The 16240-nt window shown below is 31.9% G+C and overlaps 5 protein-coding genes across 5 annotated transcripts in view; 3 read left to right on the top strand and 2 right to left on the bottom strand.

The window, feature by feature from the left end:
• Nucleotides 1–475, top strand: part of LOC111680776 (serine protease inhibitor 28Dc) — a 6989-nt gene extending 6514 nt beyond the window's left edge. Inside the window, exon 2 of the mRNA XM_023442479.2 lies at nt 1–475. This exon is cut by the window's left edge and continues 1146 nt beyond it. Coding sequence (XP_023298247.2) covers nt 1–124 — 124 coding nt within the window. The 3' untranslated portion in view covers nt 125–475.
• Nucleotides 476–7054: 6579 nt separating this feature from the next.
• On the top strand, nt 7055–9441 carry LOC111680777 (glucosidase 2 subunit beta). The gene is made up of 2 exons (XM_023442480.2): nt 7055–8497; nt 8551–9441. Exons 1-2 carry the CDS (start codon nt 7474–7476, stop codon nt 9186–9188), a joined length of 1662 nt encoding a protein of 553 aa, XP_023298248.2. The 5' UTR covers nt 7055–7473; the 3' UTR covers nt 9189–9441.
• On the bottom strand, nt 9303–10310 carry LOC111680784 (ragulator complex protein LAMTOR3 homolog). The gene is made up of 3 exons (XM_023442487.2): nt 10247–10310; nt 9996–10188; nt 9303–9784 (listed from the first exon to the last, which is right to left on the bottom strand). The coding sequence occupies exons 1-3, from the start codon at nt 10288–10290 to the stop codon at nt 9644–9646; spliced, it is 378 nt and encodes a 125-aa protein (XP_023298255.1). The 5' UTR covers nt 10291–10310; the 3' UTR covers nt 9303–9643.
• Nucleotides 10311–10778: 468 nt separating this feature from the next.
• Nucleotides 10779–13487, bottom strand: LOC111680778 (syntaxin-5). Its single transcript, XM_023442481.2, has 2 exons — nt 12273–13487; nt 10779–11885 (listed from the first exon to the last, which is right to left on the bottom strand). The coding sequence occupies exons 1-2, from the start codon at nt 13033–13035 to the stop codon at nt 11137–11139; spliced, it is 1512 nt and encodes a 503-aa protein (XP_023298249.2). The 5' UTR covers nt 13036–13487; the 3' UTR covers nt 10779–11136.
• A 1267-nt stretch (nt 13488–14754) lies between these two features.
• Nucleotides 14755–16040, top strand: LOC111680781 (transmembrane protein 147). Its single transcript, XM_023442483.2, has 4 exons — nt 14755–14972; nt 15043–15184; nt 15293–15514; nt 15575–16040. Exons 1-4 carry the CDS (start codon nt 14896–14898, stop codon nt 15821–15823), a joined length of 690 nt encoding a protein of 229 aa, XP_023298251.1. The 5' UTR covers nt 14755–14895; the 3' UTR covers nt 15824–16040.
• Nucleotides 16041–16240: the final 200 nt, after the last annotated feature.

Raw genomic sequence — 16240 nt, 5'->3', positions numbered from 1 at the left:
CTATTTACATCGTTCAGGTACCGATGTCGTTTTCCGTGGTGACACACCATTCCTAATACTCATTCGTCATGATCCAACAAAATTACCGCTATTTTATGGTTTAATTAACAAACCGGAATTGTAAACGAGTAATTGAATGAATGTGTGGTAAAAACACATTAAGAAGACTTTATGATTGATTTTTTTAATTTGTGATGCAAAGATATAATTTGTATTTTTATTGTATCTATTGTTGATGACTATATTAGTAACATTTATTATAATAATTTAAGTGTAAGAAATACATTTACAAACATACTGCTTTTTTATATTACAAAAATATATTGTGTAACTACTTTTTTAATAAATTTAAGTATTTTTAAATTACATTTTTTAACAAAAAAAAAATAATTAACATGTATTAAAAAAATAACAATTTGTGTATTTTAATAATTATTAAAGAACAATAACTTGATGTTCAGTGAATAACTGGTCAAACTGAATTGTTATAAAACCAAAGATAATTAATGAACGACATTTAAAATTTTGTTAAGCTCATTTAAAAACAAGTAGGAAAGTATAGTCGGGCATGGCCGACCATATAATACCCTACACCATGAGTATATTTAAAAAATTGTATTTTTTATAAAGAAACTTTTATGTTGAATATTAGCATAATTCCAAAATATTTAAGCAATTTATTGATAAAAAAAACTAAAATTTCTAAATGAGGCTTTATATAGGTCAAATATGGGCCGATCCTCGGTAAATTTGGGAAAAGGATATATTTTTAAATAACAGTTAGTTTTGTTGAGATTCATTGCGATACAAATGGTTACAAGTCAATTTTAGACGTTTAAGACATTTTTTGAAGGGGGGTTTGTATGGGGGCTAGGGTCAAATAAGGGCCGATCTTTACGAAAATCTGCAGTGTCATTTATACTTATGTAAAACTTATTTGTGCCAATTTTTAGAGAGATAATAGAATATTTGACGTAATTATGGCATAAAAAGTTCAAATCGGGTGGTACGGTTGTATGGGGGCTAGGTGAAATAATGGACCGATTTCAACCATTTTTAATAGGCTTCGTCCCTGTACCAAAAACATGCTTGGTCCAAATTTCATCAAAAAATCTTGAAAATTGCGGCCTGTACCTTGCGCACAAGGTTTACATGGACAGCAAGCCAGCCGGCAGACGGACGGACATGTCTTAATCGACTCAAAAAATGATTCTGAATCGATCGGTATACTTAAAGGTGGGTATTGGACCAATATTTTTGTATGTTACAAACATCAGTACAAACGTATAATACCCTCCCCACTATAGTGGTGTAGGGTATAATTATAAACTGTTTTATTCAAAATATCTGAGTAAGAATCTAACTTACAAATCATGGATATTGTTTTAAATTTATTTAGAACTGGTTGAACGCGTCTCTCGTTAGGGGCCTAAATTGCATTATATACCTATCCGATATATTTTAAAGTTTCTGTTTCTACGGTTTAGGTATAATTGACTTATATTTTAAACTCCGAGGTCATCTATCGACCAAAACACCTAACAGAAACGCAATGATTGATAATTAACTGGTAACTACTCTGACTAATATTATTAAATAACAGTTACATGTAATACATGTTCTTTCGAAATTTTACATTAAAAAATTTATTTTATTTTTCCATATTAAAAACTTTTTTCGATCTGAAGTCACCAATTTTAATATATATAATAATAACAATAATTTTAGAAAGAGCATAACTTTTTATTAAAGGACGCAAACTAATTACCCAAAACTCTGTTGCTTGAGGTAGATAGTCAGTTAGTTAGATAGTAAGTTATTATTTTGTTAGTTAATTAGTTAGAATGCTACATCAAATCCTAAGAAATAACATGAAAAATATGTTTTAGAATGGATTTTATTAGAAATGAATTTTAAATTAGAGCATTACATGCAATGGTTAAAAAATTTTATATGTCAAACTTTGACCCCCTCTAAGTCCGGCAGTTCGGTTCGATAGAGCAGCAATATTTGCGTCAGCTTTCTATTAGTTAGTACTAACCTTGGTGCAAATTACATCCAAATCTATATTTGAGTTGGGTTACTTGACACGAAATTGTTCTTATTAAAATCTGCCTAAAAATACTACTCAAGCGGCTTGACAAACATGCCAGTATTTTACGTTTGTGCAAGCCTTTTGTGTAGTGTACGAGGTGTTTCGTGTTTGTACAAATGTTTTGTTTTGTACAAACCCAGCAGTTCGACAAAGAGTCAATGCTTACGAAAAAGACAGTAATTTCCACTAATAGTTACCCACCACATTCGTCACGAATGTACCCTTTGTAATCGAGAATGAAGACAGTCGTCACTTTAGTGTCCCTTTGTAAGCGGGAGCGGAGACAGTCGTCTCTTTACTGTCCTCAAGTAAAATAGAGATTATACTCTTAAAAGTTGTTTTTTTATACTTCTGAAAGTTGTTATTTTACCCATCTTTTGGAGAAATGATTATTACTTTCTACTAATATGCCACCATCTGGTTGACTGAAATTTATAACTTTTGGGTCAATCGTCACATTATTCTCCCATAGTATTCTGGAGAGTAGAGACTTGAAATTTTTAAATTTTAGTTCCATTAATATCTTACCACCTGGCTGACTCCAATTCGTATGTTTTTGTTCTTTTGTCACAAATAAACTCTTTGTAATCGAGAAAGAAGACAGTCGCCACTTTAGTGTCCCCTTTGTAAGCGAGAGCGGGGGCAATCGTCTCTTTTCTGTCTCTTTGTTGGGTGTAGAGTGACGATTAACTTCCTCGTAGGACAAGCCCATGTTAAAATGGTCGGCCATCTGGGTAGTCAGTTGGCTGGGGGCCACCACAAGTGGTAGGTTAAGTGGTCAGTTCGGGACTGTCCCGTCGAACTGCTGGTTTGTACAAAAATCAAAAAAAAAATTTTACACAAACATATTGAATTTTTGTATGTATTGTTTATATACATTTCGTCACCTGAAATGCAAAAGAGTGTAACAGCACTTGAAAAAATTTATTTGAAAGAATTATATCCGAACATTACACCTTTGAATATGACTGTACCGCCAGACATTGTCTATTATGTCGTTTTTTAGGATTTTCAAACTTGCGGAAATGACTAATTTGTTGTTACGTCCTTTCGAACTTCATGCCAATAAAATCAGAGTTTTTGAGAATAGAGTTCTAAAAATTTGCGACAACATGTATTTTGATTTGTTAGACAATTATTAATCCAAAAGTCGATTTAAAATTTCTTGGTTGTTACGCCTTTTTGCATTTCAGGTGACGACAGAAAATGCCAACAGTACCAAACTTTTTTGATGTAGTAGACAATTTTTAATCCCAAAATCGATTAAAAATTTTTGTTGCCACTAGTACTAGTTCCCTACTGTAAACTCTTCTATGTCATCTTGTGTTTGAAAAATTACTAGACTTATACTAGTACTTTGGTTCCTTTAGAACCAGTTTATTACTACCCAGTAAAATATTTTAAAATTTGTGTACTGAGTATTGTAGGTAATTTACTTCTTTCATATATTTATCAATAACATAAATCATTTTTATACCCTCCACCACCATTAGTGGTGATAGAGGGTATATATAAGTTTGTCATTCTGTGTGTAACACTAAGAAATATCCATCTGAGACCCAACAAAATATATATATTCTGGGTCCTTATCAAATTCTGAGTCGATTTAGCTATGTCCGTCTGTCTGCCTAAAACACGCTCACGTTTAAACTAAGCAAAGGAAGTCAGCCAAATTCACCAAATATAATCACTTTTATCCTAAGCAGTTTGGTTTTGAAAATGAGCAAAATCTGTTCATGCCGGAAAAAGTTATGAATCAAAATTTAAAACAACCTCGAGAAAAATAAGCATTCCTTGCACATTCCGATGTAATTTTCTCGAAAACTATTCAAGATACTTCCATGAAAATCACCACACATTTGTTTCTACACAAAGCTGAAAATTGCCAGAATCGGTCCACAATTTCATATACCTCCCATACAAAAGTACATATTCCCGGAAAATGGGTTTTTTGTTAACAACTTCCAACACAATGTCGACATTTTAACAAAATTTTACTACTTAAAATCTTACGCCAATAGAATTCATTCACAGAAAAAATTTTCTGGATCGGTACATAATTGGACATAGCTTCTATACAAGGTCCCCTCCCGAAAATCACTTAAACGCATATAATTCATATCCAAAATAAGATATCCATACAAAATTTGGCACAAGTATTGCTCTCACATAAGGAAATATTACTGTGAAAATTTTTTCCGATCGTCCATAATTGGCATAAGTATTGCTCATATGAATATAAATATTACAGTGAAGGGTTTTTTTCGATCAGTCTATAATTGGTCATAGCTCCCATACAAGGTCCTCTCCAAGGTCTGCCGATCCTGGTTTTAAACACATACATACATACATGCAAATTACTAAATATCGCTAAGCGCTATAAAAATCTAAAGGAAATGGCATTTGTAATGTCCAATAAACCTTAGACTTTTCTATTAAAGACATGAGAAAACTTATTTCTACAAATATTTGATCAATTAGAAAAGTATTAACATAAAAGTAGCTGGTAGAGGGTATTTAAGATTAGGCTCAGCCGAATATAGCACTCTAACTTGTTTTTTATAGAATTTGTAGTCAATTGTCTATAAGGTATATCTAATAAGGAATTAGTTAGTGTTGCTAACCGTAGTCGATTTTGGAAGCTCTTTCAAGAAATGTTGATATTTGCATTTGTGTGGAAACCATTCCAGATTAAATGATAAAATTACTTTTTAATGGGGCATTAATTAAGAGAATATACATACTAGTAAGCATAAAAATAAATGTAAAACCAGTTTTTTGTCCCGAACAGTCGGGTAAACAAATTTGTAATCAATTAATTTTTGGTCATCGTTGAACAAAAATAAGTAGTTATTCACCTAAAAAGTAACTACTTTTTGTCAAGCCGCTCGTTTAGTCTATTTGGCACATAAGACAGGGTTGGACTTTTCAAAAATACTTTTTGTTTACATGGCTTTGTTTGCTTAGTAAAGATTTTTTTGAATAGTCGCAAGTATTTTCTCCTCTATGGTATGTTCAACACCGGCTTCGCTTAATAAATATTTCCTAAATAGCCAGACTACGGCCGGGCGGAAGGATTTTCTCCTCTATGGTATGTCCAACATCGAATTCGCTTAATAAATATTTCCTGAATAGTCGGCCTACGGCCGGGCGCAAAAATTTTCTACTCTATGGTATGTCTAACACCGGCCTCATTTAATAAAGACTTCCTAAATAGAAGGCCTACGGTCGGATGCAAGGATTTTCTACTCTATAATATGTCTAACACCGGCTTCGCTTAACACTATACATACATACGTCTTTTTAATAGCAAAATCATAATTAAATTTTTAATATTTCAGGAACTATAACACTCTTTGCTTTCCAAAATTTATCTATAATTGGTCAATTTTTTTATATCATGTTATATATATGTATATCGGTAAAACCAAATGTACATTTTTGGAGATATAGCCATTAATATTTGAACTTTAGAGGCCCGCCCACCGTAAAATAGGCGTGGCCGACAAAAAATTTTTACGCCATTTCAATCACAATCGACTTCTTTATGAGTGGTTCAAAGCAAAAAACACGATAATTTAATATGTGAACGGTTGTGTTTAAACTCATTGAGTTTTTCCAACAACACGTTAAATACATGGATATGTTTGATTTCAAAAATGTCACTAAAACCGACTTTAGTCAAAAAACATAGAAAAATAAATAGAAGTGTTACTGAGAGTAAGAAATATTACTCTCTTACATGTACAGGTTCTGTGTGAATTTAATACAATTGTATGAGTATTTTTATTTTTGTTTACATAAAATAACAAAAATATGAAAGTACAGAATGTATCCGAATACATCATACCCTACCACATTGCGAGTAGGTAGCAATAAGTTATTTAGTATTTTTTAATGTAGAAGTTATATTCAAGAGATTGATGTTTGCTTAATTAATGAATGTACTACTCATTATAACAATATGTAATCAAAATTTCGTATATATAAAATTTGTTGAGCCTAATTTTATAAATACCCTATTCTTGTATAGCATGTACCGCTTACAAAAAAAAGTTCAATAGGCTAATTTATGGACGGATTACATCATTACATCGACGCAGGTGTTACAAACTTTAAGACATAAACAAAATACCCATTAGTGTGGTGTAGGGTGTATTTTGACTGCATTTGGGCTGCTTTGAAATTAACAATAATCGTTCATATCAAGCGTTAATTTTAGCATTAGCACAATTCCTTTGGCAAAATAGCCCCTGCTGCTGCAATAAACACTGCTAAAAGTTATGTTTTTCCTATAAAATTATTGAAAACATTTTCAGAAAAAAACAAATTTTTCAATCGTTTTTATTTTTTTAATATAATTTTTAAGTGTCAATATTGACTCAACCCAGCAAACACAAAGAGTTTATTTAAAATTAAGAATAATTTTTAAAGAAGATGTTTCTTACATTGGTCAACTGATATTGAATAAAAATGGCTAATTCAAAACATTATTTCATAAAATATCGAAATATAATGTCAAACAAAAATATAAAAACTTTTTAAACGAAAAAGTTTGTGTTTGTTGGGTTACATATTTTTCAACTAATACATTCTCACGACTTAGGTTTTTGACAGCAGACTTAGGTTTTGTCATTCTCAGTTTCTGTTCTATGTATACCTTTTCTATGTCAAAAAATTTAAGCCCCAAATACATACAATACTTTGCGTCTAACTGCTGTTTGTTTTTGTTTTCATATTCTCTTTTGTTTCGTACGCAAAAGTTTCATATTTTCAATATTTTCCAACTTTTGTACTTCATGCACAAGTTTGACGTTTTGATTGTGACCGCTCTCATTAAAACACACACAGTAAACTCGAGCTGAAATTTCTAGATTTCCGACCGATTTCTTCAAACTAAATCAAAACATTCGACATATTTAACACACTGTTGTATACAACAGCTGGTTGTAGGAATTGCCAGCAATGATACACAATTTCATTTCAATTTCATTTTAATAATGAGACAACATTATTTTCGGTACAAAAATAACCAACAACAACCACAAGCAATTGTTTTTGTTATACATCTACCTATCTGTCAAAATTCGTCTGTTGTTTTGCTGGAAGCTAACTTGATGTCATAAATTGTCTGTTGTTTTTGTAAGTTTTACGTTTAATAAAACATCCAACTGCGCTTATTGGAATTGCCAACACTAAACGCCGGCATTTCATTGTCATATTTGCAAAAATTTTCTTTATCTCTCATTCGTTGTAAATCGTTTTTCATTAAAAAGTTTTAATTAATAATAACACTTAAAGTAAATTATTAGATAAAACCACGTCAGTGCGTGAGTATTTTAATCGAATCCCACCGCCATTGTAAACAAAACTTAAAAATGTTGCCTAGTAAAAAATTGAAATTTGCACAAGTACTGTGCACTCTTCTGTTCACTTTCTTCACAACAACAAGTCTTTGGACAATTACATTAGCTGACGTACCACGTCCCCGCGGTGTGTCTTTGTCAAAAGCCACACTGTACAAACCGCGTTCGGATGATACTTGGCTCTGTTTAGACGGCACTAAGACATTAAAATTTGTGCAAATAAACGATGATTACTGTGATTGTGATGATGGTAGCGATGAACCGGGAACATCGGCTTGTTCTGAGGGTACCTTCCATTGTGCAAATAGGGGTCATCGTCCGCAAGATGTTCCTAGTTCTCGGGTAAACGATGGTATATGTGATTGTTGCGATGGCAGTGATGAGTATATGGCCGAAGGAATGTGTGCCAATACATGCATAGAGTTGGGTAAAGTTGAACAAGAGCAACGCAAGTCCCAGGCAGAAATGTACAAAAAGGGTGCAGCTAAACGTTCCGAAATGGTAACACGTGGTAAACAGCTTAAAGCTGAAAGGGAAAAACGACGTGCTGAGTTAGAAGCACGTCGTCAAGAACAGGAAGCCCTAAAAGCTGAAAAAGAGCAATTAAAGAAACAGGCAGAAGCTGCAGAAACTGAAGCTATTAATTTCTTTAAAGAACAACAAAAAGAAAGAGATGCAGCTGATGCTTCTAACAATGAACCCTCATCTGATGACTCATTGCGCAACGAAGCCACTGACAATTTTATGCGTTACGATTCAAATAAGGATGGTTTTATTGAAATAACAGAACTTCAAAGAGACTTACAATTGGATCGTGATCGTAATGGTGTTGTAGACACTGAGGAAGCCAAATACTTTTTAGATGAACGTGAGCGCATTGATTTGGAAAATTTTATTGCTTTATCCTGGCCACGTATTAAAACTATGCAGATGATAGCCCAAGGTCTATTTACTCCACCAGGGGGTGAAGAACATAACGACGAAGTGGCTGAATTACTAAATGAAGAACAACGTGGTGATCAAAAACCAGAAGAAGGTGTGTATTTTAAAAATGGACACAATAGAAATATTATCCTTTTTTATTTTTAGACAACGAACAACCTGGTCAAGATGCGACTCATTTCGAAGGAGACGATGAAGAGGAAGAGGAAGTTTATGAAGATGATGACATAGGCGCCGGCTCTGTAGAAGCTGAAAGGAATCCTGAAGTTGAATACGATCCAGAAACTCAACGTTTTATTAATATGGCCAATGAAGCGCGTAATGCTTTGTCTGAGGTTGAACGTGCTGTACGAGAGATTGAACATGAAATTAAGGAAATAGATGATCAAAATGCCAAAGACTATGGACCAAACGATGAATATGCAACACTTGAAGGTGAATGTTACAACTTTGAAGAACGCGAATATGTTTATAAACTATGCCCATTCGAAAGAGCTTCCCAGCAACCTCGCAGTGGTGGTTCGGAAATAACTCTTGGTCGTTGGGATCAATGGTTGCACGAAGGCGAAAGTAAATATGCTAAACAAAAGTATGCCCATGGCGCTTCATGCTGGAATGGACCACAGCGTTCTGTTGTCGTACACTTGAAATGTGCTCTCGAGTCGAGAATAACCGGAGTTAGTGAACCTAACCGCTGTGAATACTATTTCGATTTCGAAACCCCAGCTGCCTGCGATGAAGAAGCATTTGCCGCCGCTGAACAACGTTTCAAAGATGAATTGTAAGAGAACTGAGGCCTCAAGACCTCAGGACAAAATGCAGTTAAAGTAACAAAAAGAATTTAAAAATTATACTACTCACATTCTGTATTTTGTTTACAATTATACTACATTTTATTGATTCTTATGTATTTCTCTCATCATTTGTATGTAATATGTCGTCGTCTTTACTTAAAAGTAGTTTCAATTTTATTTAATTTGTAATCATTCCTTTTTTGAAATTTACTTGTAAAGTTTTAATAAAAAATTGAAAAAAGAAGTTGTTTCTTTGTGTTATTTTTTAAGTAAAAATTTTTTATTTAATATATAATTTTGTTCTTATTTAAGCATCTTATACATAGTAACATATATATATAATTTACAAAAAAAATTTGGAAAATGTTTAATTAGTTTCTTATATTTATTGAGAAGAGAAGAAAGTTTATACCAAAAGAAAAAAGAATATGTATGGAAATTTTCATTTATGTAGCTTCACTAACAGCAAGTCTCATGTCTTCTAAGTAGGCATCCAATTGATGTTCTAATGCTAAAATATGGCCGGTATTGCAGTTTTCGGACCCAACAAATGTTAAAATCAAAGGTAATTTATTCATTTGAACCACCTTAAATGTGTAATTAAAACGTATTATTATAATCAAGACTATACACTTTACTTTTATAGAAAACTCCACTTGACTCAAAAGAAATTGTTGGAGTTTTTCTCAGTAAATTGTATGTGTGTAACTGTTATTAAACTTAAATATTTCATTTCAGCATACAATTCATCAACAAATTGTTTTTTACATCTCTTTAAAGTCCAAAGAATCGACTTACCTGATAGTTGGAATACATTGATATAATTGTTTTATTGCGCCCCAGTCCCAATTTTCCAGCTTGATCGCTAGCTGTGGTAAATGTTGATATAAATGGTGGAGTTAAAGTAAAATCTACATTTTTATCTTGACTGACCCGCATAACGGGTGCACCATCTCGGTCCGTAATTTGTATAATGTACAAACCATTGATTCTAATAAGAAAATAAATAGAAATTCAAGTTAAAGAAAATCAACTATACGTTTACTTACTTTTTTAAAAGATTTTTAAAGTATTTTTCAATATCTTCAGTCATTTTTTTCTTCTAGTTGTTAATTTTGTTTATTTTTTTTAGAAAAATTTTAATTTGTTTGCGGAAAATTAACAAAATTATAAAACGAAAACAAATCACTCCCAAAAAAATGATAATAAAAAACAGCTGTTTAGATAAAAGTCAAATGCCAGATGTTTAAAAATTTATTAAGTTGCCAGACTAAAATTAGGAATAAAGAGTTTTTCAATAAGAGCGGGCGTATATAAACAAAGCGAATTGATAAAAAGTAATATCGAAAGTGAATTCAGACTAAATTCGGCGAAGTAATTATATATATAAAATATAAATCCTTTGATAAGGCAAAACCAAAGCAAATCTTTTCAAGTAGTCAGTGGTGAATTCAAATAAAATCTGGAGAATTCATTACATTTTTAGTGTATATTGCTGAAATTAAAAAAGTATAGTTTCAATGTGTGTACTTAAAGTTTTTTAAAAAAAAAACTTCGCCTTCATATTAAAACACATTTTACTTTGCTAATTTAAAATTAACAATATATTTTGTTTATTTATTATATATTTTAATTTAATCATTTACAATATTTTCGTTAACATTACATTTTATTATTATAGTTATTAAAAGTTTTATTCGTTCATACTATATCTGTGATCGATTTATGCTGGTTTATTTACTAAAGATTCATCATATACATATAAAACATTGTTTTTTATTTGTGGTAATTTATTTTGTTGAACAATATTGTAGGCAACAAGAGAAGGACCCATTTAGTTCATTATAAATTAGATCCAAAAATATCATTCTATATATGTATGTAGTTAGTGTTATTATTTTGAAAAGCCATAACGATAAAAAAGAAATTGCGAAAATTACTATGTCATAAAAACAATAAAAAATATAAAGAAGAATATTAAAACACCAAAGATCTTAATCATAAGCCAGCGATTTTTCGATACTGATTGGAAGTATTTCAAAATTTCGCCATGGGCTGCCTCAATATTTAATTCGGCATCTTGTATATTTGTATCGATACGTTCAACAATTTCCTCTTGCTCTTTGACCATGTGAGCCAACTGTTGAAATATTCCACCTAATTCCACAATGGTCGATTCAATATTCTGCATCGTTTCGGCTCGCTGTTGTACATAGTTGTCGGATTCATCGTATAAGGCGATCTGTTGTTGAGTTTGTATTCTAGCTGGTGGCCCTAGCAGTGGTTGTGTATCGCTTGCTGCTGACATGTCAATGCTAACGGCTTGATTTTCTTCGCTTAACAGAAGTGAACCCTGTTTGGCTGTGGACGATGATACGGAATTTACTGATAGCTGACCTTGAGCGAATTGATCACGCCTATTTTTTTGATGCTTTAAATTTTCCGTACGTACTTCAAGGATCTGTTTAAAGTCGGTACTCATGCTGGCCAATTTCGATTGTAGGGCTAAAACCATGTTGGAGGAATGTGATACCAAATGCTTGCCATTGTTAGTGCGTCGTTGATCTTTAGAAATTTCTTGTAGACGCGCAATTTGCTGATTCAACGCATTTAAATCGCCTTTAATGATGTAGGTAAGTTCTTGGATCTCTTGAGGTCGATCATCGAAAAGACTCTTCTTTTTAGCCACTAAAAAAAGATTTTGATTAATTCTTTTATTTAATATTATTATTTCTCTCTCTCTCTCTCTCTCTTTAAACCATCTATTACTCTATCTATCATCTATATATCAATCATCTATCTATCTATCTATCTATCTATCTATCTATCTATCTATCTATCTATCTATCTATCTATCTATCTATCTATCTATCTATCTATCTATCTATTTATCTATCTATCTATCTATCTATCTATCTATCTATCTATCTATCTATCTATCTATCTATCTATCTATCTATCTATCTATCTATCTATCTATCTATCAATCTATCTATCTATCTATCTATCTATCTATCTATCTATCTATCTATCTATCTATCTATCTATCTGATAATCTCTTCATCTTATACTCACACAAAGTTAATTTCTCCAATTTGGCATAGGTACTAGCAATATTCTTGCCAATCATCTTTGCAACCATCATAAAATCCGAATAGCTTTGTATTTGTTTTGCCTTGCGTGGATCTCGTATATTAACAGCTCTCGATATGTTACGAGACTGCAGCGATCGAATCGCATTATTAAATTCTCCAGTACGATCTCTAGCCGCCATGACTACAACACTCTCTTTATCAAACAATTCCTCAAAATCGTCGTCTAGTTCTTGTATGGGATGAGCTTTGCCCGTATTAAAATTATTATTTACGTATGAACCACTTGTTGTTTCTGTCGAATCTTGATAGTTGCCAGTTACAACAGCGGCTGCTGCACTTAAGGGTTGCTGTATAAAAGTGCGCAAAGCTTGGCCAGAAGTGGCCTGTATACGATTGGACAATGAACGTAAATTCCACTGACGTTGTGCTTTGCTGTACTTATCGTCGTCTGCGTCCTGTATAGGCACTTGATTATTTGGATAACCAAAACTATCTCCTATATTTATGGAAGATTGTTGTGGTTGCTGGTGCTGCTGATAAGCAGCGGAATTAAGTAAAGGTGTTGTTGCTGTTGTTGAACCACCAACGCCACCACCGTTTGTTGTTACAAAGAGAGGATTTTGTGGATAGTTATTATTTAAGTTGTTTTGATAGTGCTGCTGCTGTTGTGTTGGTATTAGAGGATAGCCCTCTTCCTGTGTTCCCGTAGTATCGTGTTGATGTAGACGTCGTCGTGTTTGCATCTCATAATCTACAACTGCTTAAAGATGCAGTATACCCCAGCTTCATATATCTGCTTTCAAATAGAGCAAACACTAAAATTCTTAAAAAAAACACTTTGTGTACAAGTTGAACCTTGCCTTTCTTCTTTATTGCTAACAATTAACAACACAAATATTCGTCATGAATTATTTTTTCTCAAGTTAATATTTTAATAATGTTCACCCTGTATTTACGTTGTTTTTTTTCTATTTTTTCTTGTCTCTTTGTACTACTCCCAAAGTTTTTTTATTAGTTTTATAGCATAATTTTAAATTAATTGCACAAAAAAACTGTACGTTATGGTAGTTTGCAATATAAAGTTTTATAATTCATATAATTTATTAATTAAATATTTATTGCTGGTATTTAACAAAATATTGCAAAAATTTCGTAGCGAAGAGGAATAAAAACCAATACACTAATGAATTGATACGTGGTATAACAGCTGTCAATTTGGAGAATTGTGACAAATGTAAATTAAAGTGATGCTAACTTTACAAAAAGAAAATAAAAGGGAGATAAGTTGAAGAAAATATATTTAGATATATGTATTTTACGATATTATTATTTGTAAAAAAAATATTAAAAAAAATTTACTTAGAAACATAATAAAACAATAATATGGCTGTATTATGATTTAGAAGTATTTTCACAAAATGTAGCTCTTGTAATTCAGAGTGTTTTTAATGCGATAATCCAGACTTAGCTACGCACGACACAGAAACACGGGTATTTTATTTTAGTTTTTATAGCATATAAAAAACGAATTTTAACATCGTTATTTAACGATATTTTTTGCACAGCTTTCTCAACAATATAATTTTTTTTGAACCCTGGGTTTACTGAATACAAGGTGACAGCCAGTGTACACTAAACAGGTATATGCAATCGAACAGCTGATAATTTTTTTGTTTTCTTATTTGCATACCTTCTCCGTCAAAATATGTTTTTGTTTATTTGAAACAAAATAAAATTTTAATAATAAAAAAATTTTAAATGTTTAGTTTGTAAAAAAAAATAATATTGTTTGCATAAAAAATACATTTCAACCATCTTCCGCATTGCGCCCTTTCTGAGGTCCGCTGTCTTCAGCCCAACTTTATCCGCTTAGAATAGAACTTTAATGGCACAAATCAGGTCATTCCAGATATCAACTATCCCCCGTATTGCGCACGTTGAGAAGGCTGTTGTCTTTAGACACACTTTGGTAGCCACAACACAACTTTATTGGCACAAATCAGGCCAATTCAGATATCAACAATCTTTAGTATTGCGCCCGTTTTCGCCCACTTTCGTTTGCCAAACTTTTGTAGCTAAAGATACAAATTTCGTGGCAAAAATCAGGTTATTCCAAAATCTTGCTTTTGTCAGGTCCTCTCCAAATTCCTCTGTAACATTTACCAATAGCATCCACCTTAATATAAGTATATAAACATGCATATCCCTCAAAATTCCATTTAAAATCACTTCATGTTTTTTGAAATAAAATTAAGAATTTTTTTAAAAGACAAACATCAAAAAATATTTTAATTTATTTTGACATTGAGCTCATACAATTTCAAAAACAAAATACATGTTGTTTTTGTATTGTTGTAGTGATGCATATACCTGTTTAGTGTACCCTGGTGACAGCTAATACCTTATTAAGTATGCCATGATTTTGACATTTCATTTTACTCATTTTTCTTATTTCTTCATACTTCATCATACTTTTTCAGCGGCCTGCATAAATTTCATTGAAACAGAAGATTCATTTCTTTCACCAAAAAATTTAACGACGTGCCAATTAATGAACAACAGAAAATTTAATTAATTAAACAAATATTAAAAATCTTTAAACAATGACTTTATATCATTTTGGTAATTGCTTAGCATTGGTATATGTGCCATATTACATGACCTATAAATACTCTGGACTGTAAGTAGCAAAGAAACAATTCCCAATTAATTGAAAAGAAAACCTATAAAATAATTATTTTGCATTGCAGTTCTGAATATGGAGCCTTTTGGAAGTGTATACAAGCTGGCGGTATATATGTGTTTACACAATTGTGTAAAATGTTGGTACTGGCCACGTTTTTCGATTCGGATTCTTTAAGTAGTACAACGGGAGATTTTAATTTTTTGGCTGTAAGTATGTCAGTTAAAAGTGTTTAGCACAGGGTGGGGAAGGGGAGATTATTATTTTTATCTAATGCTTATCTATTGGTTTAATTTGTTTAAATAATCTGTTTTTAGGAATTCTTACGTTGTAGTGTTGATATAGCCGATTTATTAGGTTTTGCGTTGATACTATCGCGTATACCCGGCAAGGGACACAGCAAGTTAATAACCGCCGGTTTAGGTTGGGCTGCTGCAGAAGTGCTCCTTTCGAGGGGTATTATGCTGTGGGTTGGTGCTCGTGGCACTGAATTCAGTTGGATTTATATACAAAAATGTTTGGAGTCAAATGTTTTATTGGTGAGTGTTATAATACTTTTTTTTAAAGTTATGTCTTTTATAACTTTTACATTTACACAGATTCAACATATAACTACAGCCACTTTAATTTGGTTATTCACCCGTCATGATCTAAATAAGGCTTTGAAACCGTTGGTTACTGTTTTATTAGTAATCACGATATTCAAGGGTGTCTGGCTTGAGGGTCTTCTCAGTGTTTTGACTTTTGGTCCCTGGTCTACAATTGCCGTTAAGGCTTTGGTCTCGTCTCTTATTGGTTTCGTTACTTTACACGTTTATTCAGGTTTAGCTCAAAAGATTGGTATTTAAGTTTCTTTATTCCATAAATATTTAAATTTTATTATTTGTTTAGTTAATTGAAATAAAGCAATCAAATTTCCATATATATTTTAAAAACAAAAAAGAAATGCAAAATATAGTTTGTAAATTAAAATGTTATTAGAAAATATGTAAAAATAAAACTAAATGGAAAAGCAAAATTTTAATGTAATAAAAAGACAAGTTTCAAAAATAAATTTTTAAATTATATTTTAGTTGGCTCGTAGTGCAGTGTACTCTGAGCCAACTGATAAGTGTTCATAAGTTCAGATTAGTTCAGTTCTATTTCTGCTCTATTGCAGTTCTAGTATAATTATAGTTTGAGTTCTAGTTTATTTCAGTCCAAGTTTAATTCCAGATCAGTTTAGTTAAGTACTAGTTCAGTTTAAGTTCAGTTCTTGTCTATTA

Source organism: Lucilia cuprina, chromosome 2 (assembly GCF_022045245.1).
Source record: "Lucilia cuprina isolate Lc7/37 chromosome 2, ASM2204524v1, whole genome shotgun sequence".
NCBI lineage: Eukaryota > Metazoa > Arthropoda > Insecta > Diptera > Calliphoridae > Lucilia > Lucilia cuprina.
This window is presented reverse-complemented; position numbering and strand designations above follow the sequence as displayed.